At 35.3% G+C, this 26,792-nt stretch overlaps 1 protein-coding gene across 3 annotated transcripts in view; it reads right to left on the bottom strand.

Moving 5' to 3' along the window:
* The window catches only part of CSMD3 (CUB and Sushi multiple domains 3), a 1,632,969-nt gene that overhangs the window by 25,257 nt on the left and 1,580,920 nt on the right, over nucleotides 1–26,792 (bottom strand). For all 3 annotated transcript variants that reach the window (XM_072603249.1, XM_072603250.1, XM_072603251.1), the window contains 6 exons: nucleotides 12,834–13,013; nucleotides 10,955–11,128; nucleotides 6,872–7,045; nucleotides 5,726–5,799; nucleotides 1,469–1,580; nucleotides 25–204 (listed from right to left, as the gene is read on the bottom strand). In XM_072603249.1, the coding sequence (XP_072459350.1) occupies nucleotides 25–204; nucleotides 1,469–1,580; nucleotides 5,726–5,799; nucleotides 6,872–7,045; nucleotides 10,955–11,128; nucleotides 12,834–13,013 (894 nt within the window). The remainder of the gene's footprint in view (nucleotides 1–24; nucleotides 205–1,468; nucleotides 1,581–5,725; nucleotides 5,800–6,871; nucleotides 7,046–10,954; nucleotides 11,129–12,833; nucleotides 13,014–26,792) is intronic.

Genomic DNA, 26,792 nt, shown 5'->3' with positions numbered 1-26,792 from the left:
TATAAGATGACTGAATGAAATTACCTTCACATACTGGGACTTTTCCTGTCCATGTGCTATCAGATCTACAAACTCTATGTTCTGTTCCTCCTGCTAAGAAGAAACCAGGTTGACATGTATATATCAGTGTATAGCCATGGGATGGAAGATCCATTCCTACTACATTTGCATGAGCAGGAGTTTCTGGCTGTTTACAGCTGTGTGCTATATGAAGGAAAGAGAAACATGGGAAAATTTCACTGAAGGGTCAGAAAAAGTCACAAGTCCTGTTTTTCCTAACATTGCTCCAACTATTAGGATAAATTATTTCCTCATGGAAAACAACTTAGGAGTCACGGATGATTTAACATTTTTAGTCCAACACGATGGCTTTTAATGTACAAATGAATGCACTTATTTGGTTACTATTATCCTAAGGAATGATATAAAAATAAAATAGTATATTTAGGAAAAATGAATTCTTATTCTAAGATTTCTTCCTACATAAAATTATGTTAATGTCCAAAGACTATGTATATTAGATTATGCCTTTTCTGATATTATAACACTAAAGTTTTCCATATAGAAAGTTCAAAGTGAAAAATATATTTTACTTAAGCAAAAAAAAAAATTTTTTAACACTTAACAGAACTCTTTATTTTAACATAGCATCTTGAATCATTGGGCCTGTTTCCTTCTTCTTCATCAATAAGAGCCATTCTTTTCCTCTCAAAGTAATGCTTTTATCCAACTTCCCTCACTCCTCTTTCTCATTTCCACCAAAAAAACCAAAAAACCCAGAGAAACACACATACACATACACACACAAATTCTTGCTGATATTTCAAACCATAAGGTGTCCTTTAGGATTGTAACCTTGCTTAGGAAGCAAATCAAAGCCAGGACATTTTTAGAGGATGAAATTTATACTCACAAAAGTCCTTAAAGCCAAAGATTCTCTTGGCTCCTAAACAATCTCATATTCTCTTTCTACTTCAGTCAGTTTCTCAAGATCTTAGAGGTTTGAAGGATGAAACTGATTCTTTATAGACTGTCTTTGCAATTATTAGTATAACAGACAGACTTAAAAAATAAGTCACTGGATTTTTCTGAAACTCATTTTCCTAATTTGTAAAATGGAAATACAAAGAATCACAGTCCATAGCTCACAGGGTTATTGTGAGGACTGAATGGGATAACGTATGAATGTGCTTTGGAAACTTTACAGTACAACGTAAATCTCAGTTGTTGTTGTGCTCAGTGAAAGGGCTTTTAAAGAGAATGAAAAAAATATGTTGATAGAGTTTACTTATACTTGGAAGGTTTTTGCAAAGATATTGGACTGTGATGAATAAAAATTAAGTGACAAATACTTTTGTAATAACCATCTCAAGAAAATAAAGATATCCACTTGTACTTCTTGAAATTTATTTTCAAATATGAGGGAGACAAAAAAAAATAAGCCCATTATCCTACAACCAATACTCACGTATACATTCAGGCTGAATTCCACTCCATGTGAGATCAGGAAGGCAAGTTCGCGTTGTTGAACCTTGTAGGAGGTGTCCTTTTTTGCAATGAAACTGTATAACATTTCCTACCTATTTAAAAATCCAGGGGGGAATGAGCATCATTGCAAATAAATTTTCATTATTATATCCAGGATGAAAAGTTACACTAGATCTTGGAGGAAAAAATATTTTAAAATCTGAATCTTTGTGGGGAAAATTAGAAAAAAAAACAGAACAATAAATATTAAAAGAAGGTAATGTAAGCTAATACCCAATAAAAATTATGCATCGTCAATCACACAAGAAACAGTAAATATATTGCAAGTAAGGCTATATGCTAAGCACGAAGAAATGATGAAGGCTATAGATGCTAAAGTCTTTCAGCAGAGGGAATCATCACTAGAGAAACTGACGAAAACTTCAGAGTAGTAAGGTTTGAGTTGAATTTCAAAGGAGGGTCAAGGCTTAGACAAATACGGAGGAGGAAGAAAGCCTTTTCTCTTGGAGAAAAGAGCATAAGCAAAGATACAATTACAGTAATGTTACTAGAAACAGGTAGTAGATCACTTTATTTAGAACAATTAAGTTAGGGGAAATTAGGGGAAAGGTAAATAGAGTTGGAAATGTTACTGGGGCCAGATTGAAGAGGGTGTTGACTAACAACTAAGGTGTTTACATCTAATTCAGGGCTAGCAAGGAACTCATGGGAAAAAGAACTACAAATTCAAGTGCAGTGTAAGTCTGAGAAGTGTCTGTAATTTGATATGGTAATCAATTAATTTATTTGGTCTTAAAGGGCTTTAAGAGACATGCAAATATATATGCTAGATGGATCAGACTACATGTTGGTCAAAGCTTTTAGTTCAGGCAATTGTATTTTAAGAAGGATACTAACAAGTTGGATCATATCCAGAGAAGAGAGAACAGTATATTATTGAACTTGAGATGTAACCTACAAGGATCAGTTGAAAGAACTGGGTGAGGATTTTTAACTTGAAAAAAAAAAACCATGCCAGGGTGTGAAGTAAGGGTGAGATTAATTCATCTAGTTAATATAAATAAATAAATTATGTAAGTAATTCATGCTATCTTATAAAATGAAGTCTAACTGCACTGTCCTCAGTTGTTTGGAAGGATTGTCATGTAGATTTGGTCTGTTTCATCATTTTTCAGTCGTTTCACTCATGTCCTATTCTTTGGGGTTTTCTTGGCAAAGTTTCAGCAACAACAAATATACTACATAAACAATTTTAAATCCACTGAAATAAGTCCTCACATCAACAAGTCTTTTAAATTGGCATGGACTGGAATTTTACCAATTGATAACTGAACATATCCAGTGACACATGTTTAATAGATAATACTTTTATTGTCTTTCTTTTGCTACTTTTTTTAGTTAGTTTGCTGTACATTAAAAGATGCTTCATCAATCTTGATCATGATAATGCATCATATCTATCAGTCTATCTATCTACCTATCCAGGCTTCAACAGTTTAATATATATTATTTTTATTTGTAAAAAGGCTGTGGCAAATCACTTGGTTAACTAATATTTTATTCATGTTTTTCATTGCATTAAAGCAGAGATTCTTAATCTGGTATCTGTGAAATTTTAAAATATTTTGATAATTACATATTAACATAATTGGTTTCTTTTTAATACCATGTATTTGACCTAAAAAATTATAAACTATTATACTGGGAAAGGATCTAGAGAAACTCTTAATCCTTTTATACCACATAACTTGTAAGTGCATGTGTACTAAGAGTTTGCCAATGGTTGATGTCATTGCTCTATAGATAATTTAAAAACACTGATTGTTTTTACTGTATCAGATGATTGATAAAACAAAATTATCAAACATCATAATTTTGGAAATAAGTGGTTTACAAATAAAAGTGTTGGAGAAAGTGTACTTCTTATTGGATGTTGCCCCTTTCAGTGTCATAAATTTTGTCAATTATATCTGAAAAGAAAGATAGTATAATTTTTGTTGGGCTTTTTTATGACATTCAATGAATATAAGTATCATTCCATGCAGTCAATAGAAGTTCTTGCTTCTAGAAGTTCAGGAATATGGTTGAGAAGAGTTAAATGGTTTAAAGGATATGTAAAGAAACATGAAGAATTTATTTCTGTTAACTATCTTAAATCTTGCCTAGGTTAATTAATGTTAAATCTTTGATAATACTTAAAAATGTTTTGTCATTTTTTCTGTTAATTTTACTTCATAGCTATCCTGTTCTCCAAATGAAAAACTTCAGTTGTTCCTCTTTGATAAAATTCTTAAACCGCAGACTTTGGCATTATGAGATCTCCTATGTATTCTTTCCAGGGCTCTGACACTGATTTGTTTTGTGACTAAAGCAAATCGTGTAATCCCTGCTTTGGTTTATCCATCTGTAGGATGAGGGCCAATACATTTGGCTAGCCATCCATTTCATGGAATTTAGATGAACTGATAAATACTTTTAAGTAACTGTGAATCTGAAGTTTTCTTTGAAAGCGGATATAACAGAGATGGATGCACTTTCTTACTCTTTTGTTAATACCTGAACAGGATTCAAGCATACTGGAACTATTGGAAAAGCTATGAAATCCATGCCCATGCTGTGACTGAATTGTAGATAAATGAAAACTATTCTTAGCAACAGCAATATGGCAACTTTGATGAGTGTTTCCTTTTAAAATGGCTGTTCTTCAGGCTTACGTTAAATTTCATATGAAATAGCACTGCTAGGGAAAACTCTGACACAGATTACAATTGGGCGATGTGTAAATTGGCTACTTCCTTTTATGAATTCAGTATGCACTTTGGCTCCTGTTAGGTTCCTTAAATGGAAAAGTTGCTGAATCTCTAACTAAAACCCAAATTGGAAAAGGACAGAGAAAGAATGTCTGCTACACATGACTGACCATGCTAAAGAATTCTATTATAACCATTCAACTACATGTTGCACGATAATAGGTTATGGTCAAATTGTCTTCCCACATCAATAACATCTGAGAAAATATGTCAAACTAGCAATCCATTATTACTTTGCTGAATATCCAAAGTAAGTCTTTGTTCACTCTTTGTCTTAAAGAAGTTTTATGCTGACTCATTTGGTACTTACATTCTTCAAAGATCGCACCTTTTTCTAGCTATTCATCTCTAGTCTCTAATACCCATCATCTTTCATGGTGCCTGAACTATCTAATCATCTACTGCCTCCTGTTTTGTGTTTTTTCCGTCTTTTGTTCAGTTATTCTTGTTTCCTATCTGACATTTTTCATTTAACATTTTTATTCTTCTTCTGATCTCCTTTTCTCCCACTGCAACCTCCATTATCGTGGCTTCCTGTTTACTTTTTCTCTGTGTTTATAAATGTGTATCTAAGTGGAAGCAATGCAGTTAAAATGACTTCCACATGTACCTAAATGAGTTTTTGTGAATTTGAGAATCAGTGGAGATGAACTTACAAATATCTGGACTAACATTATTCTTAATTCTTATCTGAGCAGAAAATTTCTGTCCTGAAGCTAAAAAGTCTGTATAAGCTGCTATCTGACATTTCTAGGTGTGTAAACTGTTGACAAGCATTCATATAAGTGACACAGAAAACACTTAGGAGCAAAGTACTTTTGTTTTTGAAAAAGAAGAAAAAGTTGCAGTGAACTGGGCTTTATAAACAAGTTTGATATGCCCTAGCTTAAGCTGAGAAACAACTAATTGGATAGACTTTTTATTCTCCAGGTTATATATTGGCATTGTAACCAATTTGTGTCACTCCAGACACACACACACACACACACACACACACACACAGAAGGAGGAAAAAAATACCCCCAAAACAAATTTAAACAATTGGAATATTTACCCAGGATAAAAGAAGTTTGACAAGCAAACCATTTCTAATAAAGAAAATTATTAAACAATAAGGACTGCTTAGTAACACTGTCAGACCTTTAATGGTAGACTACGTATAAATCTGAAATGGGTATAGTGGGGCTGTGCCTTGTGACAAACATATGGACTGAATAATCTTTAAAAGTTTTCTCTAATTAGAGTTCTATAAAAATAAAAGTATAAACACACCATTTCCTCAGTAAAAGATGTCAAAATAAAAGCAATTTTGTGACTTGCTTTACTTTGTCAAGGATAAAACATTTTTTTTAAATAGCAAGCTTTCCAATTAGATTTAAATTGTCAGACATAAGCCCTTTTTTGAAATACATATTTAAAATACCCACTTGAAATCCAAATGTATTGTTCTGTGATCCATGACGTGGTACTCCCGGGTTTTCACATGATGTGCGGGTGGGCTCTGAAGTAAAGTTAAAAGCAAATTATGCCTCTGATAGTTAAATAAATCTATATCTATTATATAATTCAATTTTAAATTAACTGTGGTTGAATGGAACCAGTGGAAGAATGATTAACATGAGAACATTTCATAGATTATATGAAACTAAAATCAAACAATAATGTTGATGTTCTTAGAGATCAGAGAATGAGACCAGTGGTCCATTTATATGTGTCCAATGTGATCAACTTTTCATAGTTACATAAGTATCTATTTTGAGGCCCTTCAGGGGATTGGAAGAGGGGTATGGCACTATGGTGATAACAGTGTTAGCAATACATCTTTTCTTTTTCAGTCAAATATGGCTTGCTAAAGTGATTCTCTGAAGATATTTAATTGCCAAGTACAGACATGTTGAGTTATGCTTAGGCCTTTTGTTTTCTTTGTAGCAGCCAGTGCTACCTGTTTTGAGGATTGTATGGAAAAGTGAAATTTAGGACAATAATGCCCAGAAATATACATGATCTCCTTCTGGGTCACCGGTTAAAGGGATGGATAAGCTAATGTGTAGGAAGGTAGATTGTTCTACTTTTCTTTTTACTCCCTGGTCCAATAAAATCAATTTTAGCCATTGCTTGTTGGAAAGTTTCCCCAATTCAGAAATTAGAATATAAGATTGATGGCCAATAGTCATTTTGAAAGTTTACTTCATTTTGATATTTATAGCTGATATCTAATTCTTACATTGTTTTTTGTTTTAAAAAGAAAATTTTTATTTATAAAAAGTTTATGTATGGAGGCAGGTTAACAAGATAACAATATTTGTTATTGGAAAAGACTGCTTCCCCACCCCTATCAGAAGCCAAGGTTTTTCTAGAAACAAATACTTAAATATTAAGAGTGACCTTTGGGGTTTGACCTGAATTTGCTGACACTTTGAGCATAGGTATATTCATTGCTGGGTATAGAATTTTCTAAGATAATTTATTAAGACCAAAAAAAAAAAAATTGTCTATTAATCAAACAGACCGTGGCTACATATAATTTTTGTTTCTTTTCCATATTAAGTTTTTAACGTTTAGTAATTCCTTACCTATGCAATGTGGTGGTGAACCACTCCAAGTACCATCAGCTTGGCATATTCTAGTGCTTGATCCCACTAAAATAAAAGGGGCATTACAGCTAAAGGAAACTTCTGACTGGTAGATGAAGCTTTTGCCTTCTCTTTTTCCTTGTGCAGGAACTCCAGGGTCACCACAAAATTTTGCTATGAGAGGGGAAAAAAGCATGACATAAAAAAGTTTAGATTTATTTGCATTTTAATAAATTTGTTTCTAGTCTTATAGTGCAAAGCACTTTACAAACAGTATCTCATTTGTTCCTCACAACAGTCCTGTGAGGCAGATGTTGTTATTATTTGCATTTTAGAGCTGGGGAAAAAAGGAGGCAAACAGAATGTGAGTGACTTGTTCAGGGTCATAAAGCTATGAAGTATCTGAGGCTGCATGTGAACTCACAGTTTCCTGAACAGCTTAATCCAGCTCTATCACCTGAATGACCTAGCTGCCTGAAAATGGACAACCAGAAAAATATTATTTAATAACTTTCAGATAATTGTTTTGATAAAATGTCATTCAAGAGAATATTCAGCAATAATTCTCTTTTCTTATTTATTTACTTGTATGCATATATCTATAGAAAAAGATATAAATTTGATGGATACAAGAACATAAATTATGTGCCCTGTAACTACATATTGAATTATTTAAACGACTATCATGATTCTAATTTTTCAGTCTTATTGAATAGTTTATCAAAATTTCAATATATATGCATGAAAGTGTTTATTAGTATTATTTTCTCCATCCAGATAAAAATATTCCTTCAAAAGAATGCTTCTTTTGATCAGTTATGCCCAGAAACAGAAATATGGATTTCTCTGTTATCCTCTCCAGCAAGATTGCATAGTGGTTAGAACTTGCAGCTAGAAAACCCTGGGCTTCTCTTGCCTGAGAACATATGAGCTGTGTGACCTTAGGCAGATAACTTTATATTTCTGGGCCTTAATTTCCTTACCAGTAAAATAAGGAGCTTTGACCTGATGATTTCTAAGATCCTTTCCAGCTCTAGAACTATGATCATATGTCTTTTGAGATATTCACAGAAACAAGGTGTGCATATTCAAAGGCCTTTTTCTCTTCTTTATCCCCCATTTAAGAAGTCTGACTTAAATTACAACTACATGGAATTAAAACTCTCATATTTTTAAACAAAACATAAGATTAGATTTAGAAGTGGCTGTCAAGATCATTTCAGCCACTTCATTTTATAAATAAAGAAAATGAGACCAGACAGAAATTAAGATCACATTTCTAGTTCCTTCTCCCTTTTATTCATATTGTATATACTTTTATGTACATGGTTGTTAACATGTCTCTCCCATTAGAATGTGTCTTAGAGGGCAAAAACGATTTTTCCAGCTTTCCTTTTGTCCCCAGCATTTGACACACAGCGGATACTTAATGAATGTTTGTCGGCTGCCTATTGTTGTTGCTCAGTCATTTTAGTCACATCAAACTCCTCATGACCTCATTTGGGACTTTTTTAACAAAGATACTGGGATGGCTTGCTATATCCTTCTCCAGCTAATTTTACAGATGAAGAAACTGAGGCAACAGAGTAAAATGACTTGCTCAGGGTCACATAGCTATTAAGTATCTGAGGCCAAATTTGAACTTAGGAAGCTCCTGACTATAGGCCCAGCACTCTATTCACTGTGCCCCCAGAGCCTCTGACGGGTAGTATCAGAGTTAGTATTATAACTTGCTCTCTTTATTCCTTTACTAATGTTCTTTTTACTAGGCAATATTGCTTTATTTTCTCTTCAGATGTTATCAATTCACCACATACACGACATTCCTGCACCTCTGGCTGCTGATTCCCAAATATAGTTTTGCATATTTCAATCCACCAAATCAAATTCACCAAATGAGTCCTCTTTTTCATAGCTGGTTTCCTTAAGTAATTCCCCCAGCAATTTTGGCTCCACTTAGCTATTTCAAACTCGTTTACTTTTTCCACAAAAAAAAGAAAAGAGAGTGACTTGATATTGCTGGGATAAGCTCCCCCCATTACTATGTTTCCTCTAATCCTAACAGGTATTTTCCCCATCTTTTTCCTCTTTCCTCTTCTTCCTCTCTCTCTATCTCTCTCTGTCTCTCTCTGTCTCTCTCTCTGTCTCTCTGTCTCTCTCTGTCTGTCTCTCTCTCTCTCCTTCTTTCTCCCCTTCCTCCTTCCCCACAACTGATCTTCCTAAAACAGATGTCTGACCATGTCACATACATCATAGATGTCAATAAACACCAGTGTCTTCCTATCACCTCCAAGGTAAAATAGCAGTTCCCTAAAATATAAAATATTAAAATTTGATTAAATTTAAAATGCATGAAAGCATGCATGTGCAGGTATATATAAACACATGAGCATATACATGTACATATATACATGTATACACAGATGCATACAGCATGTGTGTATATATCTACACACATATATATGTACATACATATATGTACATATATATATGTACACAATGTTTTGAGATTATTAAAGCCTAAACCTGCACTAAGATTTTTGGGACACCATATGTACATCTGCACGTAACTATATGTAGAAACACAGATGTGCAGATATAGATACTCAAATTTATGTACACACACACACCAAACATATTCTCTATTAAAATTTCTATGAGGAATTTCTTCCTAATCTGCTTCCCTACTCTCTGCATTACAGTCTTTCTACGCTTTGCTCCTAACATTATACTCTACAATCCAGTGACATTCTGACCTGCTTTAGTGTTCTTTCCCCAAAATATTTCATCTTCCAATTCTGGGCATTGTTATTAACCATCTCTTGTGGCTGAAATTCTCTCCTTCATTGCTTGGCTTCTTTGGCTTTTCTGAAGTCTCAACCAAAATTAATGCTTCCATAAAAACCCTGTTCCACTAACACTAGTCCCTTCCCTCTGATATTGCCTTAAGTATCTGTTTTGCTTTTGTGTAATTGTTTGAATGTTTGTTCCATTACTAGATAATGTGTTTCTTGAGAGTGTGTGTGTGAGGGTGGGACTGTACGTTTTTGCTTTTCTCTGTATCCCCAGTGTTTAGTACAGTATCTGACACATAACAAGACACTTAATAAATTTGTTAATGTCACTTGAGTGATTTATTCCTCATATGACAGGAGTCACTGGCATTTGCCACTATGTCTGAAGAACCTCCTTTGCCTATAGGGAAACCACTACATCAAAGTTCCAGTAAACTAATAATGTGACTCTTATGTCCATCCTCTTCCTATTCCCTGCATAATATTAACCTTATAGTATAATAAAGCAGCCTCAATAGTTATTAAATTGACCATGCAACTAAAACATCAGTGAATGCACATCAGATAAGATTCCTCTAGACTGAATGTTAAAAAGTATATTGTCTACAAGAGTGACACTGTTGCCAAAATTCATGTTCTATTCTAAAAAGGAAAAATGTTTTATTCTAAATGATGCTTAATATGATGCTTTCACATGAGTAAAAATAGTAATATCTTTAAAAGAAAAACTGTACATTGTATATAGAAATTCTATATTAAAGAAGTCATAAATCTTATGAAATATGCAACAATTTAAAATATATCACTGCTGCTATTATCATAACAAAAGATCATAGTAATAGCCAGATTTGATATGAAAAAATGCAGTAAAACTGGCAGGGATTTATTTTCAAAGCAACTTTTAGGGGTAAATCACTTGCAGCATTTTTCAAAGTTAAGGTGACCTGTGTCAAGCACTGTCTTTCAGCAGATTTCAATCTTTTGCTTGATATTAACTTTTAAGCTCATCCCTCTCCTTGTGAAAAATATTTCTTAAAGGATTCAAGTAGTTTTCACATATAGAAAACACATTTTAGTCTACAACTTCATAGGTTAGTGGAAAGAGATTAGCTGAGAGCATTGTTACTTCATAGGAATTCTAGCCGCATTTTTACATACACTATCGTTGAATTCTATCCCCTCAAAAAAGAACACTTGAAAAAAAAAAACAACTCATAAACTGGAGGATCACTATTATATTTTTTTAACCCCGAAAATGGTCATAACTTTTTATGTGAAAAATACTTACGTAAGCACTGTGGTACTTCCCCACTCCAAGTTCCATTCCCTACGCAGGTCAAAACAGCAGGGAAGGACAGTTCATAGCCTGGAGAACAGATGTAGCTAATACTAAATCCCCAGTCAAAATTTGTTCCTTCCAGTCTTCCATTAGAGATCTGAGGAGGAGTTGTGCAGGTAACAGCTGTAATTACATTAAAAGCAATTAGACACAGCTGGTGTAAATATCGTGGGTATAAAATATCCATTGTAGAGCCATATGTGCTCATTTAACCTTTTTTGGAGGACAATATGGTGGCAACATGTTTTATTCCCTTGACAACATTTCTGCTTTGGGGTTGCAACTATTTCTTAGGGATATAATGGTGTGGTTATCAGGGCTTCTCTTGCAAAATAGCAGGTTGCTCAACATCTAGTGGATGGAAAACATAAAGTGACCTCCTCTAAACCATATTATATCAGATAAATCATTAGCTTTATCTAGAATTATTTTACAATGATCTTTAAACACATTACAGAGAAGTATTGTTTAGATAAACATAGTGTAAGGGTTCTGTCAAGGAAGAAGTCCAGAATTTAGAAATAGTTCTAAGGTACTTTGTTTTCTCATTTTATTCCCTCATCTAGTACTTCACCAAAATAGCTTGGTTTCTTTAACAATACTTATGGACAGGATTAATGCTTTGGATTGTGAACCTTGCACCATCATATTCCTTTTTACCCCTTGTTTCTTTTCTTTTTGCCATTTGAAGCTTTTTAAAAAACTGGTCATGGATCAGCTTAATCCTATTTAACTATGAGATGGGAACAAAAGGGAGAGAGAAAGGAATAAATGATAGTTGAAAAAGAAAAGAGAAGGTATCACCTTTAAAATAAAATGAGAAACTATTGGCTAAGTATTAAATAGCTATGAATAATTTTTACCTCAATTAACATTTTTTGTTTCCATTGGCATTACAAAAGAACAAAAATGAGTTTTTAAAACTCTGTTCAACTATAATGTAAACTATTTTATCAATAGAGTTCAAATGTTCATTGCATGTTATGGTCTTCTGAGTCAGAGTGAACACAAAGAAGGAAAAAAAGAACATATGAACACCTTATTGACAGCCAGCTAGTTGGCTATCAATTCATAGTCCTTTTAGACAGATAAATGGCACTAGCTGTTATAGTTCCACAAATAACAGCAAAAATGACCCAAAACAGGATGATTTAAGGAATAATTTGATATCCTATCATACAATAATCCAATAATATCCCATATCTATCCAATGCAGTAATTCATATTCAAAGATGGCAAAATGACTTGAAAGATTTCTTCAAATGTTAAAACTGAATGACAAGATTGTTGACCCCCAGCACTAGAGAAATAAATTATACCCTTCCTATACCGCCCCCACACGGACACACACACACACACAATTTTGCAGCAGCATATTCTTGATCACTTCTCTGGAAAATCTTGAGTCTAATTCAATGTAATCCTCAGATGAGGTATGGACTTTATACTTTCCATATCTTTAGAAATTCATTCCAATTGTCAGCAAATTAAAGCTAGCAAATAAAATTGAAATTAGAACTAATGGACTAAATTCCTTTGTTAATCATTAGACTAAGCTCCCTCAATCAAAGTAAATAATTCTAGTCATCTTTCATATAATTGTATGGTCATATAAATATATGGATTTTTTAAAAAAGATATTCAAAATAACCCTTTTATATGACAAGAAAAACAACAATTTTTTCCCTTCAGTGGCTGTTTTTCCCCTAAGGAAAACAAAATGAAAAGACATTCATCAAAGTTTTAGATACTTTTAAATTTACTTATATAAAAATCTGAGAAAATATGAAAAACATCAAGTACAAATATTCAAGAAACAGGATCACACCTTTACAAGTTGGCATTGTCCCACTCCATGTGCCATTAGTAGTGCAAGTCCGAATTCTGGAGCCATTCAATTCCATCGTATAGCCTGGCTGGCACATGTAAGTCACATTTTGTCCAACCACATAATCATCTCCATATCTCATTCCATTGGCAGGTATACCTGGATCCCCACAACTGATAACTGTAAGAATTGAAGTTGGAGAACAGATGGTTAATGTGGTCATGCATTTTTATGGAGCAGGGTTGGAAGCATATGGTAGACATCATAATTAACTGAGAAAAAAATTGGAAACATGTTCATTATAACCACATATTCATTTAAATCTCCTACTGAAAACTCTTCACTACCCAAACATTGATTATCATTGTCAATTTTCTGCATATGTCTGAAAACCTAAAAAGCTTAGGTTTCAAAGACTGTAAATTCAAAAGAATACTTCCTGCTATGACTTCTGGTCAGTTAAATGTCAAGCCCACGAGGAATATTTCCAAGAGGATCAGGTTTACTTGGAAGAGATCTGAGACTAGAATTCAAAACAGATTTGAGTCTTAGCTTTGTCATTTATTAGAAGTCTGACTTTGACCAAATGACTTAATGTCTCTCAGCCTCAGTTTCCTCTTCTGTAAAATAGGGGATTTGGTGTTAGATGACCTCTGAGATTTCTACTAGTTCTAGATTTATGATTCTACAATCCTATAAAGGCAATTCTTGCACAAGACTTTTATGAGAATCAAATGAGATAATGTATGAAATAATATAAAAAAAGTTTTATAAACTTAAAAGTTTTATAAACCTAAATATTGTGTGATGTTACTAACAATTTGGGGAGACCTTCAACTAAACTCCTCTCAGGAAAGATATTTGCTATTAAGTAGATCAGTTGACTTAGGGATTAGATATTTTGAGCTACTTTCTTCTTCCATACCTGCCCTAAGGATGGGGCCAAACAGCCATTGTTTCATATCACAAGTACTTCTGCAGATTAGAGGATGGTTTATAATTATTATTGCCATTTTAAGAAGATTTATACTTTGCTGATGTTCAAAAGGTCTTGAAGCAGCTTACAGATAAAAACAAACATTTGAAGATAAAGTTTTAATAGACAGATTTCTCGGATAAAGGTCCCATATCTCAAATACATAAAGAATTTGTCAAATCTATAAAAATGTGAGTCATTCCCCAATTGATAAATGGTCAAAGAATATGAACAGACAGTTTTCCAATAATGAAATCAAAACCATTTATAGTCATACAAAATAATGCTCTAAATCATTATTAATTAAAGAAATGCAAGTTAAAACAACCTTGATTATTTTATTACTCAGATTGGCTAAAATGATTGAAAGGGAAAGTGACAAATGTTAGGGGGAATGTGGAAAAAAAAACTAAGTCACTATTGATGGAACTGTGAACTGACCCAACCATTTTGGAACACAATCTGGAATTATGCCCAAATTGTTATTAAATTGCCTATGACCAGGGGTAGGGAACCTGAAGCCTCAAGGCCACAGCTTCCCCCAGCAATACCACTACTAGATCTACTTCCAAAGATGAGTAGGGAAAAAATGATATTAACCAAAAGATTCTAAAATATTTATAGCATCTCTCTTTGTGGTAGCAAAGAACTGGAAACGGCAGGGATGCCTGTTAATTGAGAAATGGCTGAATAAGCTGTGGTATATGATTGTGATAGAACACTATTGTACCACAAAAAATGATGAAGTAGTGGAGTGTAGAAAAACACAGATAGAGTTGCATGAAATAATGAGAACGAAAATGAGCAGAATGAAGCGAACATTGTAGTAATAGCCATATTGTTTTAAGAACAACTTTGAGTGGCTAAATAATTTTGTCTATTATAAATACCCAAATTGACCACAAAGACCGTATGAAGGAAGACACTATCTGCATCTAGAGAAATGATAAATAAAATTATGTATAGAATGATTTTACATACACACACATATTTGTGTTTAATGGTAGCCATCTCTAGGTCAGAGCAGGAGAAGGGAAGGGAAAAATAAAAAGAAAATTACAAGATAAATTTATTATATATTTAAAAGGAATAACAAGTTGTATGTATTAGATTTGCAGTTTCTTGTGTCATCTTTTTAAAAATTATGCTAGGTCATGTAAATGCTTGTGTTATTTCATAAATTTAAAATAAAACTTTGCAGAAGTACAATTTTTAATGAAGAAAAGGGAAAATACATTTTCATGAAACTAAATTAAACTAGTTTGGGCAAAGAAGTTAGGTGTGTTCTATTTTTTTTTTTCAGAACTGAGTCATGCTTATTTATTTTTTTGCCTTCTGATAAGAAAAAGCATACAGTATATGGGCATTTTACTTTATTTCTTTGAACTAATAGTTCACATTTATATTGCATACTTTATTTTACTTAAAACCTTCCTCATAAATGACACAACAAGACAGGACTAGATATCTAGATGGTGCATTTAGACAGTGATATACTGAAGTCAGTTTAAATACAGCTTCTGATATTTAATTTAGCTGTGTCCCTGACCAAGTTACTTAATCAAGTGAGATAATATACATAAAAGAGTTTGCAAGCCTTAAATACTAGCTATTATTGGTCTCCCCTTCTTAATAGTGTAAGGGAGAACATTTAAGTGATTTTATTAGCCAGATAGTAAGGATCAAAACTGGGATTTTAATTTAGATCTTCTGACTCAGTGCCCCATATCTGGATCTTTCATGAATCATTCACAAGGTGAACAAGAAATAAATGTGTAAAATAAATTACATTTAAATTTAAGACATTTTAGGATTAGGGCATCATACTGACTTTAGACATATACATACTTTACAGTATTTAAACTAAATTCTGTTTCATCATTAGCTTAACATTAAAATGATACAAGTCAAGATTCCTTTTGTTCTTTTCTAATCAGTTTAATTTATGAGGAATTAAAACCTTGAACAATTATTTCAATTTTAAAAAAAAATGTGTGCAGAATATTCTCTCTACCTGATATTCCCATCAGTCCTTCAGACAGTCTGCTGAAATCATACCCAGTACGTACAGTATTTACTTATTAATTAAAGTTTTGCATGCTTGATGATTTTCACCTTATGATTATTGATGAGAAAAGAAATAATGTCTAAACCTATTCTGTATTTCTATGACAAAGTAGAAAGCAAAGAAATAATACTGTTCATTTATTTTCCAGGATCGACACATTTCTATTTACAGAATAAAAGTGTATTAAATAAAGAAAAACCCACCCAGTGCTTGAGATTCCATAAATCAGTTGCCTACATTCCTATAAAATGATTTTGTTGACTAGAACATTTCATGGATCTTTTCTTTCTGATTACACTATATTGATTATTTGCATCAGGAAGTTGTCCAAGAAAAGAGATAACAAATACGTGATAGACTGAAGTCTAGGAGGATGGAGGTCAGGAAAAAAATATAAAAAAGCCAACTTAAGGATCCCCAGAAACAAAGTTTAAAACTGTTATAGAATCTCAGAGATTGATAAATAAGCTTTCAGTAAGTACTTGCTCTGTTGAAAACACTGTGCTAGGTGCTGGGTACACAAAGACAAGAATGAAACATTCCCTACTCTCAAAAACTTTAACACTCTCTTAGGGGAGAAAGTATGTACATAATGTTCTTCCTTGTCCTTTGCTTATCAAGAGGACCAATGATATCATGAAGGTAATGTCTTGACTTGAGTATGAACTGATTTAAGTGAGGCGGAATTGCACAAAGTCATCAGCCTTATGCTCTGCTCCAGATTCATGTAAGTCCACTGGCAACACAAAAGTCAAGATGATTGGCTGTGCCTTGGGACGCAGTAGATGATCTTGATGACTTTGAAGTCTGACCATGCTCTAAGCACTCCATAGCACCTGCTTCAGCTGCCTTGGTGACCCTTGGAACAAATTGTTTTCATCTGCTCAGTCCAATGTGGGGCATCTTCATATGCTTGTAGTAGACATCCCCCTAACTCATTGAGGGGTTTTAGGCCTACTTGGTTTAGCCCTTTGGCCAAGATGGTTTTACTGGGGGTGGGATTGATGCACAGAATATAACTTCTTGGAATCCCAGGCAAGAATTGAATGCCAGGTGGACACCAAAGGTGAATAAGCAGCCCTGTAAAGGGCCAGCCAAGCCCTCATACCACAGATGCTACTGCTTTCTAAATACCCCATACACCCAAGAATCAACAAAAATAAGTACAAGTTAATTTGGAAGGGAGTGCGTTAGAAGTTGGGAACAATTAGGAAAGGCTTTGTGTAAAAGGTAGTGCTTTAAAGAAGTGGGGGCTTTTATTTGGCAGAGTTAAGAATAGGTAATTGAGGCCCAGAGATGTTAAATATTAAATGACCAAAGTCACACACATGGCAAGTAGCCACAACAAAATTAATATTCAAACTGAAGTCTTCACAGCACTTATTTCACTAAACCATGCTCAGAAGCATTTGCTTTTGATCAAGTTGTGTGGAACAGAGTGCCAGGCACAGAGAAGCTGTTTAATAAATGTTTGTTGATAGTTCCAGTCATGGAGGACCGCTTGGAGATAGAAAATGGAGTGCATTATATGTGGAACAGACAGAACGCCAATCTGGCTAAATTGTAGGAAAGAGAGCAATGTGTGAAAAGTTACATTGAGACTAGATTATGAAGGGATTTAAAAGTCAGTGAAGTTTATCTTAGAGTCAAAAGGGAGCCACTGGAATTTTTTAAGTAGGATTATAACATGGTTAGAACTGTGTTTATGGAAATTCACTTGCAAAGTACCACAAAGATAATCTAGATCAGGGCGGGGAACCTGTGGCCTTGAGGCCACATGTGGTTCTCTAGGTACTCAAGTGTGGCCTTTTGACTGAGTACAAGTTTTACAGAACAAAACCTTTTCTTAAGGGGATTTATTCTGTGAAGTTTGGATTCAGTCAAAGGGCCTCATTCAAAGATTTAGATGGCCCCATGTGGCCTAATCTAGATCCATCTCTACCCAAGGAGTAGGCCATCTACAAAAGATGTCTCCACCTCCTTTCCTCTTAATCTCTCCTTAACTCTTTGCAATCTGTCTTCCAAACTCATCAGTCAACTGAAACTAGTATTTCAGAAGTTACTTACTAATGATCTCTTAATTGCCTTCTTTCAGTCCTCATCATTCTTGATGTCTCTGCAGCCTTTGACACTTTTTTCACCCGCTTCTTTGATATTCTCTTCTCTCTGGATTTTCATGGCAATGCTCTCTTCTGGTTTTCCTCCTAAGTGCCTGATCACTACTCTGTCCCCTTTGCAGGCTTTTCATTTACTTCATATCCACAAATCATGAAGGTCTCTCAAGGTTCTATCCTGGCCCCTATTCTATTCTCCCTCTATAAAATTTCACTTTGTGATCTCATCAACTCCCATAGATTCAATTAACATCTCAATGCAGATGATCCTCAGATGCACTTGGCCAGCCCTAACCTCTCTAATGATTTCCATTCTAACATCCCCAATGTTTCAGAGACATCTCAAACTGAATGTGCTGCATACATCTTAAAATCATTATATCCAAAACTAAATTCATCTTTCCCCTTTTCCTAAATTCCCTATTACCATCAAGGATACCACCATTCTCCCAGTCACGCATGTTCAAATCCTCAGTATCATCCTCAACTATTCTCTTTCTCTCACTCCCCTTGTGACGGGGAGCTTGGACCCTAAAGACCATATGTCTAAAGACCATATCTCTGGCAGTAACCTATGAGTGGGCCCCAGTGAAGCAAGCTGTCTCTCCTTGTTACAAGAATGAACTCGCCCTGTAGAATTTCCCTGGAATAAACAGGAGCATCTTATATTTACAGACTATCACATACTGACTTCTACAGTTATTGTATACATTCCAGAGGTCAAGCTATGGACGTCAACTCCCGAGGTTATGTTGTATAAACAGGACACTGACTGGTAACAAGCAGGACAGCCATGACCATCAGCTGACTTATTGATTCAGCAGACTTAAAAACACATCCCTTAGAAGCCCCCACCCCATGGACTTCTCGTAGTCACTTCTGGTTAGGACACATGTGCACTAGGTGGAAAAATCGCATGTTCCTTTAAGAATTGACCACTCCTTAATCCCTCCCCAACCATGCAATTAGTATAGTTGGCACACCATGCACTGAGGTTTTCCCTATAAAATCTTTAGCTTGACAGCCATTAGGTTGCAAGTTTCCTAAAAAACTTAGACCTCTTTATAGCATCACAATATAGTTTTTGCCACTTGAATGGAAGATGATTGGAGTCCATGAATTCTTTTCAGATGACACAGTAACACCCCAGTAATTTTGGGGATCCCTGTACCTGATCACTTTCAGCTCTACCTTTGTAACATCTCTCCATTAAACACTTTTCTCTACTCTGACATTGCCACTACCCTGGTATGACCCTCATCACCAGATGCCTACATTAATACAATCTGCTTCTGGTTAGGATTCCTGCCTCAAGTCTTTCCCCCATTCCCATCCGTTATCTGCTTAACTGTTAAATTTAATTACCTAAAGTGGCAAATCTATCTAAATCACTACTTCCCCCATTCAGTAAACTCTAATGGCTCCCTATTACCTCCAGAATTAAATATAGAATTCTCTTTTTGGTTTTAAAAGTCTTTCATAACCTGGCTCCTTCTACTTTCCCAGTCTTCTTACACCTTCTTTCCTTCCATGGACTCTAGCATCCAGTGATACTAGACATTTTGCTGTTCCTTGAATACGACATTCCATTTCCCTAATTTTCACTTGCTGTCCCTTCCTACCTGGAATTCTCTCCATCTCCAAGATATTTCCTAGTTTTCCTGGCTTGTTTCATCTCACTTCTATACTGTGTGCAAGAATATTTTTCTATTGCTCCTTAATCTAAGCGTCTTCCCCAATTTATCCTGTTTATATCTTTTTTTGTATATAGATGCATTTTGTCTGCACCAGAGGTGTCAAACATGCAGCCTGTGGGCAATATAGCCTACTACCCTCCCAAGTGGAACCAGATTAAGATATGATTAGGAAATATTTAACAAAATAAATAAAAATAATAGAGCATAGATAATATTAATACATTTTTTTCCAGGTCAATATATGACCCAGAGGTATCTTTATGTACAACCTAGTGGCCCCCATTTCTATTTGAATTTGACACCACTGGTCTATATTATTAGACTGAATTCCTTGAAAATAGGTATAGGACTTGCCCTTTTCTGTGTCCTGGCACTTAGCAGAGTGCCTGATGAATGGTACATGGTACATGATAGATGCCTAATAAATGCTAATTTGTTAGTTCCCAATAAATGGACATCTACCTTCTTCCAACTGGTATTCAAATGGGATTCTTTAATTACCATACAATCCTGGTAAACTGTCTCTCTGACTGTTGAAGTTTGTCAGTTTTCTTCCTAAAATGTGATGTTCAGAAATGGACACAAGATTCCAAATATGTTCTGAATGGATCAGAGTTAAAAGTATGTATTACCTCCCTCCTTCTAAACAGTATGTTTCTACTAATACAATCTACAATTGAATTCTTTCACGAAAAATCTACTCCAATGATTCATACTGGTATGGAAATTAAACCAAATTATCAAACATTATGACAATAAAGCATAAGTTCTGGGAGGTCCTACCAAATTGTATAGGTCTGGTAAGTATTTTCGTATCTTATTGTCTAAGAACCAATATAGTGGGGCCCTAAATAGAACCTAATCAGAACTTTGACCACCAACTGATGAATTTTGAGTGCATAGCAACTCAAAGGATCATGGTTATATATTTATTGTTGAAATGGATCTTAAGAGACAATCTAGTCTAGATCCCTCAGTTTTTAGCAGAAGGGACTGAGGCCTTGAGAGGTTGTGATTTTCTCAAGGTCATATAAAAAGTAATTGGCAGAATGAGGATTCAAACTAAGGTCCCCTAATAATAGAAGCAGAACTCTACTAGAACAAGTTCATATATATTTTACTGAGCTGTCTCTCTAGTGAGAGTGGGGAGGGGGAGGAATGGGAAGGAGAACAAGATTCATGCTAAGAAATTCATGAATATTTTGGAATATTGATCCCATCAGGTAGGGTCTCATTGACTTGTTTGGTCACGGCAACAAAGTATTCATTCATGTAGTTTGTGATTCAATTTTCTTGTTCAGTGGTCGTTCAGTCAGGTCCGACTCTTCATGACCCCATTTAGAGGTTTCGTGGCAAAGACACTTGAGTGGCTGGCCATTTCCTTCTATAGCTCATTTCACAGATGAGGAAACTGAGGCAAACATGGTTAAGTGACTTGCCCAGGCTCATACAGATAGTGTCAGATCAAATTTGAGCTCAGGAAGAGGAGTCTTTCTGGTTCCTGGCCTGCCACTCTATCCACTGTGTCACCTAGTTGCCTAATAAAATCTCAAAATCTTTTCCATAAGAACTGATTTCTAGCTATGCTGTCCCAACTATGTCTATCTTTTATCTGTGCCATTATTTTTTTTTACTCTAGTTTAGGACTTTACATTAAATTTTCTCTTATTAGCAACCTTTCAAGATCTTTTTGGATCCTTAATTCTATCATCCAATGAAGTAGTTGTTCCTCCTGGATTCACAGCATTTAACAGGTATTTTATCTATGTCTGTATAAAAGGGATTGATTCACGTGTTTAACAGATGTGCTAAGGAAAGAACCTTGCAATACTCTATTACAGACATACTTTTAGGTTGATATCAAGCCATTAATCATCACTCTTTGGATTCAGTCAGCCATGGGATCGTAGTTCTAGAGCTGGAAGGTACCTCAGTGGACTGAGGTCCAGGGAGGTAGAGTGATTTGCCCAAGTTTACACAGGTCACAAGCATCAGAGGCTGGATTTGTATTCAGGTCCTTTGATATTTGTCATTATACACTATAGTACCTCATACTATACTATATTGCAACTAATGTGGAAGTTCTCTAAACATGTTTCATGATCCTAGGAAGATGGTGAAGGGAACAGAAACCTAGGAAGACATGTTCTTCAACTACACCAAATAATGTAAACAAAGAAAAGGCAACAATGACAACGAGTAAGAAGAAAAATGAATGAAACTAATATAAGTTAATTCTTAAAGGAAAAAAATGCTGAAGACTCTATCATCAGTGCTTTGTTCCAGGCTTTCCCATCACATACCATAAGATGACCTACAAGGGCTTATAACCCTGAGGTTGTAACAATTATAAGGAATGACTTAGACATTAAATGCTTGATAGTTTATTGATATCCCTGTTCCCAAGACAGGTGGAGACACCAGAGCTCTGGGTATTCCCACGTTTTACTCTGTCACAACCTAGACCTTCGCTTTGGATGGCCCTTCAAATAACACAACAGAGGAGAGAGAGAGAAAAGGTGGAGAAGAAATATTCAAGGATAAACACCACTGTAAGCAGCATCTTGCAAACCTTTGCCCAGTACTTTGGGGCACCTTGGGTCTGAAGGTCAGTGTTACAGTAAGGGCTGTAGAGCTTATAAGAATGATGAGTATTCAAGGTTTATAATAGACCTTATTAAAGTGACCAGTCAGAGTCCTATGGAAGCAACACCTCAGTTAGTCAATATTACATTTTCAGGGAAATAGACCTGGCCAAGCTCAGGTGGTCTGTCTGTGAGAACAAAAAATCTGCACCAGAAGCATTTAGAAGGGTACAACAGAACTAGATCTTTAAAATGGAAAGGACTGGTAATAAAAAAAAAATATATGTTGTCAAGGACATTGGAGAAAAATCAGCACTCTGCTCAAATGCATTAAAGAGGAAAATGAATAAACATCAGAAGAATCATTTCAATTACTTTATAACAAAGGAAAATGAATTAAAATTCCTTGAGGAAAGTGCCAGAGAACAGGCAATCCTAGTGGCAAAGTAAAAGAGGGAAGAAGAGTATATACATTGTCAGATGTGGTCACTGGATCAAATGTTTTTGTTAGAAAGGAGTAATGAAATTGGGGTGCGGGAAAGGGTTAAAATGAGACATAAAGACAAACACCATCAATAAAGATATGTATATATCCATATGAATGCTATATATGAAATACTAAATGGTACTATTGCATATTAATATATACTATTAAATATTAGCATATACTATATGTTTATATATAAATTATGCTATATATTTATAAATATATACTACTATATATTTACATATTAATGTATACTACATGCTATTATACAGTACTATCTAATATTTAGTATTGTATAAATAGTATATGCATACACACACAAAGTATATGGTCCTACTGTTGCTGAGAATGGTAGCCCCAGAGGTCTACTCTCCTTCCCAGTCTACATGAAGTGATGAACATATGGCCCTGTTGTTTTTTCTGACTGTTCATTTTATTTCTTCATGCTCTTAGGTGAAACAGACTTGGAAATGAACTTGATTAAGTTGCAACTTTGTGAGCTCTGAAAGGTTAAGAGAGATGATAAAGGTCCAAAAATTTTTGGAGATCATGCTAGAATTTGCTGGCAGCTAAGACTGGTCCACCAAAAAAGACCCTTAGAAGCAGCCTACTTGACCTAGTCCAGTAGTATATTGCCTCTAAGATATTATGCTCTGTTAAACCAAGGGGTTATCACTGTCCATCAGCTATGACACATTTGAAAACAAGACTTGGAAGTTTGAGTCCTGTCTCCTAAAGGAATGATTTAGTATAGGGCCAAGTATGTCTCTGGTTAGGGGCAAGATGTATTTGTCTCTTTGTACTCGTCATATTTTCTCAGTAAAATATCTCTTTAGTAAAAGCTGAGATCAATTATTAGTTAAATGATACAGGGACACTAATTACTGATGACTGGTGTTGAAGTAAAGGCACAGGAAGGTGAGAATGAATCAATAGCATTAGAAGCCCTAGTGTTTATCAGCAGTATCCCTAAAACTACAAGCAGAATCTATGGATGACTAGCTTTACTCTGAGAGAGCCAACTCATGAGTTGGAGTGGAAGTTGGGATAAGGATTCCCACAATTCATAAGGCTAATACATGTATGCATGTACACACAAATGCTTGCATGATGCATTGTGACTTGCCTCTGACACACACTGGCTGTATGACCCTGGGCAAATCACTTTAATGCTAGTGTTCTAAGCAAGTCTCTGAGAGATAATAAATGTCACACAAAGTACTGATTTAAATTAGTAGAAGGAGTTTCCTCAACTGGGAGTTTCCTATGATGATGAAATTACAAAGAGTCTCTATTCCTATCCCTACTACAAAAGAGTGTGCTAACCTAATGAGGCTGGGTCTGTTCTCTCCCAATATAGGACTTTGACAGGGTTCTGTTACTGTAGAGTCAGGCCTCTAAAAAGGGAGGGCAGGTTCTTTTCTCACACTCTCTGATTCTTCAAACTTCTAACCCTAGAGTCTTGGGAAATTATTTAAAGCTAAGGGTTTGGCTTATGTACAAAATATCCCTAAAAGGGAGTAGAAATGTTCTTAATGTACAATACAGATCAGGTATAGGATAGCTATTTATTTCCATTACTCAAAAGAAATGATTTAAACATAAATAATTAAAATTCCTATATTCACAGACAAGATATGAAACATATGACTCATACTCTCTCACCAGTTTGATGTTTAAACTTTAAAACATGAGATGCTTAGCGGGATTGCTCAATAGGCATTTCCATTCATCCTTGGCTCTACCCTCAAGATCCATGGGCTTGGGCTCATTCTGACAAAAGTGGTCATCTTCTCTGAGGAGCACTGTAACAACTTCAGGGAACATTTTGCAAAGGGCTGCTGGCACCTATTAAGGGAGTCAGGAATTCCCAACTGTCTTTACTTCCCTAAGCCTCGTGGGCCTCCTGGATTCTCTAGGAGAGAAAAAAACTGGGTAGCTAGCACATAGGTCTGTTCTCAGAGAGTTTTCCCTTTCTATGGCTGGCACCTGGGTTTACGATGGGTCCCCACCTTCAGGAATCCTGTAGTGTCTTCATGGTCAATCTCAGGCTATAGAACACTGATTCCATTCATGCTCCCCTAAGAGTAAAGCTCTGGAAGAATCCCTCAACCTGGAAAGCAGGGTCAAAATGTTCTTGTTACAGGAAGAAAAATAGTTCTAATGTGACAGGCAGTAAGTGGGGGGAAAAAAGGAAAAGACAACCAACAAAACATAGAATGGGATTCCACAGAACAAAGTGGAATGGGAAGTAAGAATTAGGTGGGTGAAGCATAGGACTGACATGATTGATATGGGAGAGCAGGCACTGGTGACCACAGAATAGAGCTTTGGTAGAGGCATTCAATAACCACTGTGCCACCTAATTGCCTCTCTTCCCCCTTACTCCTCCTTCCCACCCCCATTTTTAAACTTATAAGGACTTTACTGCAGACAGGAAGAGTCAGACAAGGGGAAAGATACAGAGTTATGGATGTTTCCAGATTCACAGAAATGCCGTCTCTGGGTTTCAGCAACAGGAGTTCAGAAAGATTGCCATGAACTACTAATTCCCTCCCTTATCTTCTAACCCTTCTAATGATCCAGGCAGTCTTCTCTTTTGTGTTTATTTGTACATATGTTATATTTATCTATAGATATGTTGGATCCCCTAAGTTCTTTGAATGATGGGACTGACTCACTTTTGTATTATTATTCCCAGTGACAAGCACAGTGACTGTGCCTGGGACACAGCAAGAGTTTAATAAATGATTGTTTAATTGATCTGAATGGCAAAGACTTAAACTTTTAGTTTGACTATGAAGGAATTCCATTCCATTCCATTCTGATGCATTGAATTCAACATTTATTAGATTTTCAGTATATAGACACTGCAATAGATTATAAGGAACAAAATTTTTTATATAAACCATGTTCCTTGTCCTTAAGAATTTTATCAGAGTCCAGCATTCAGTGTGCAGCATGTGACATGCAGAGCAGCATGGAGCATAGCAGGGACAGGACCTAAAACAGGCTTCAAGGAACGAACAGCAGCAGTTTGCAGATTGATCAACCCACAAATGCCACAGACAGCTTCAAAGGTCAGTGGGAGGGCTCCTTTACCCAGGACAGGGGAGTGCAGTTTGGACTTCCAACAACAGGCACTACAATAGTAGCTGCCAGTTTTGAAGCACTCTGCCTAGAATGCCTGAGGGCAAAATAAATATTGAGAGAATCCACAGGTCACCTCTTGAAAGAGATTTGAAAAGAGAAACTCCTAGGAATATTGCAGCCAAATTCCAAAGTTATCAGGTCAAGGAGAAAATATTGCAAGCAGCTAGAGAGAAACAATTCGAGTATTGTGGAAACAGAATCAGGATAACATAAGATCTAGCAGCTTCTACATCAAGGGATCAAAGGGCTTGGAATATGATGTTCCAGAAGTCAAACAAACTGGGATTAAAACCAAGAATCACCGACTCAGCAAAACTGAGTACAATACTTCAGGGGAAAAATGGTCATTCAATGAAATAGAGGACTTTCAAGAATTCTTGATGAAGAGACCAGAACTGAACAGAAAATTTGACTTTGAATCACAAGAATCGTGAGAAGCATAAAAAGGTGAACAGGAAAGAGAAATCATAAAGAACTTTCTAAAATTGAACTGTTTACATTCCTACATGGAAAAATAATATTTGTAATTCTTGAGACTTTTCTCAGTATTTGGATAGTTGGAGGGATTGCACACACACACACAAACACACACAAACACACATACATATAGACAGAAAGCACAGGGGCACAGGGTGAGTTGAACATGAAGGGATCATACCTAAAAAAATCAAATACAATTGAGGAGTGAGAGATGAATATAGTCGAAGGAGAACAGGAGAAATGGAATGGGGCAAATTGTCATTCATAAAGGAGGTAAGAAAAAGCTTTTTCAGTGGAGAAGAAAAGAGTAGAGAAGAGGTAAAAAGGAAGCTTACTTTCTTCACATTTGGCTTAAGGAGGGAATGACATGCTCATTCAGTTTGGTATGAAAGTATATCT

This window comes from Notamacropus eugenii, chromosome 4, assembly GCF_028372415.1.
Source record: "Notamacropus eugenii isolate mMacEug1 chromosome 4, mMacEug1.pri_v2, whole genome shotgun sequence".
Classification (NCBI taxonomy): domain Eukaryota; kingdom Metazoa; phylum Chordata; class Mammalia; order Diprotodontia; family Macropodidae; genus Notamacropus; species Notamacropus eugenii.
The sequence above is the reverse complement of the archived record's forward strand: the minus strand, read 5'-3'. Positions and strand labels throughout refer to the sequence as shown.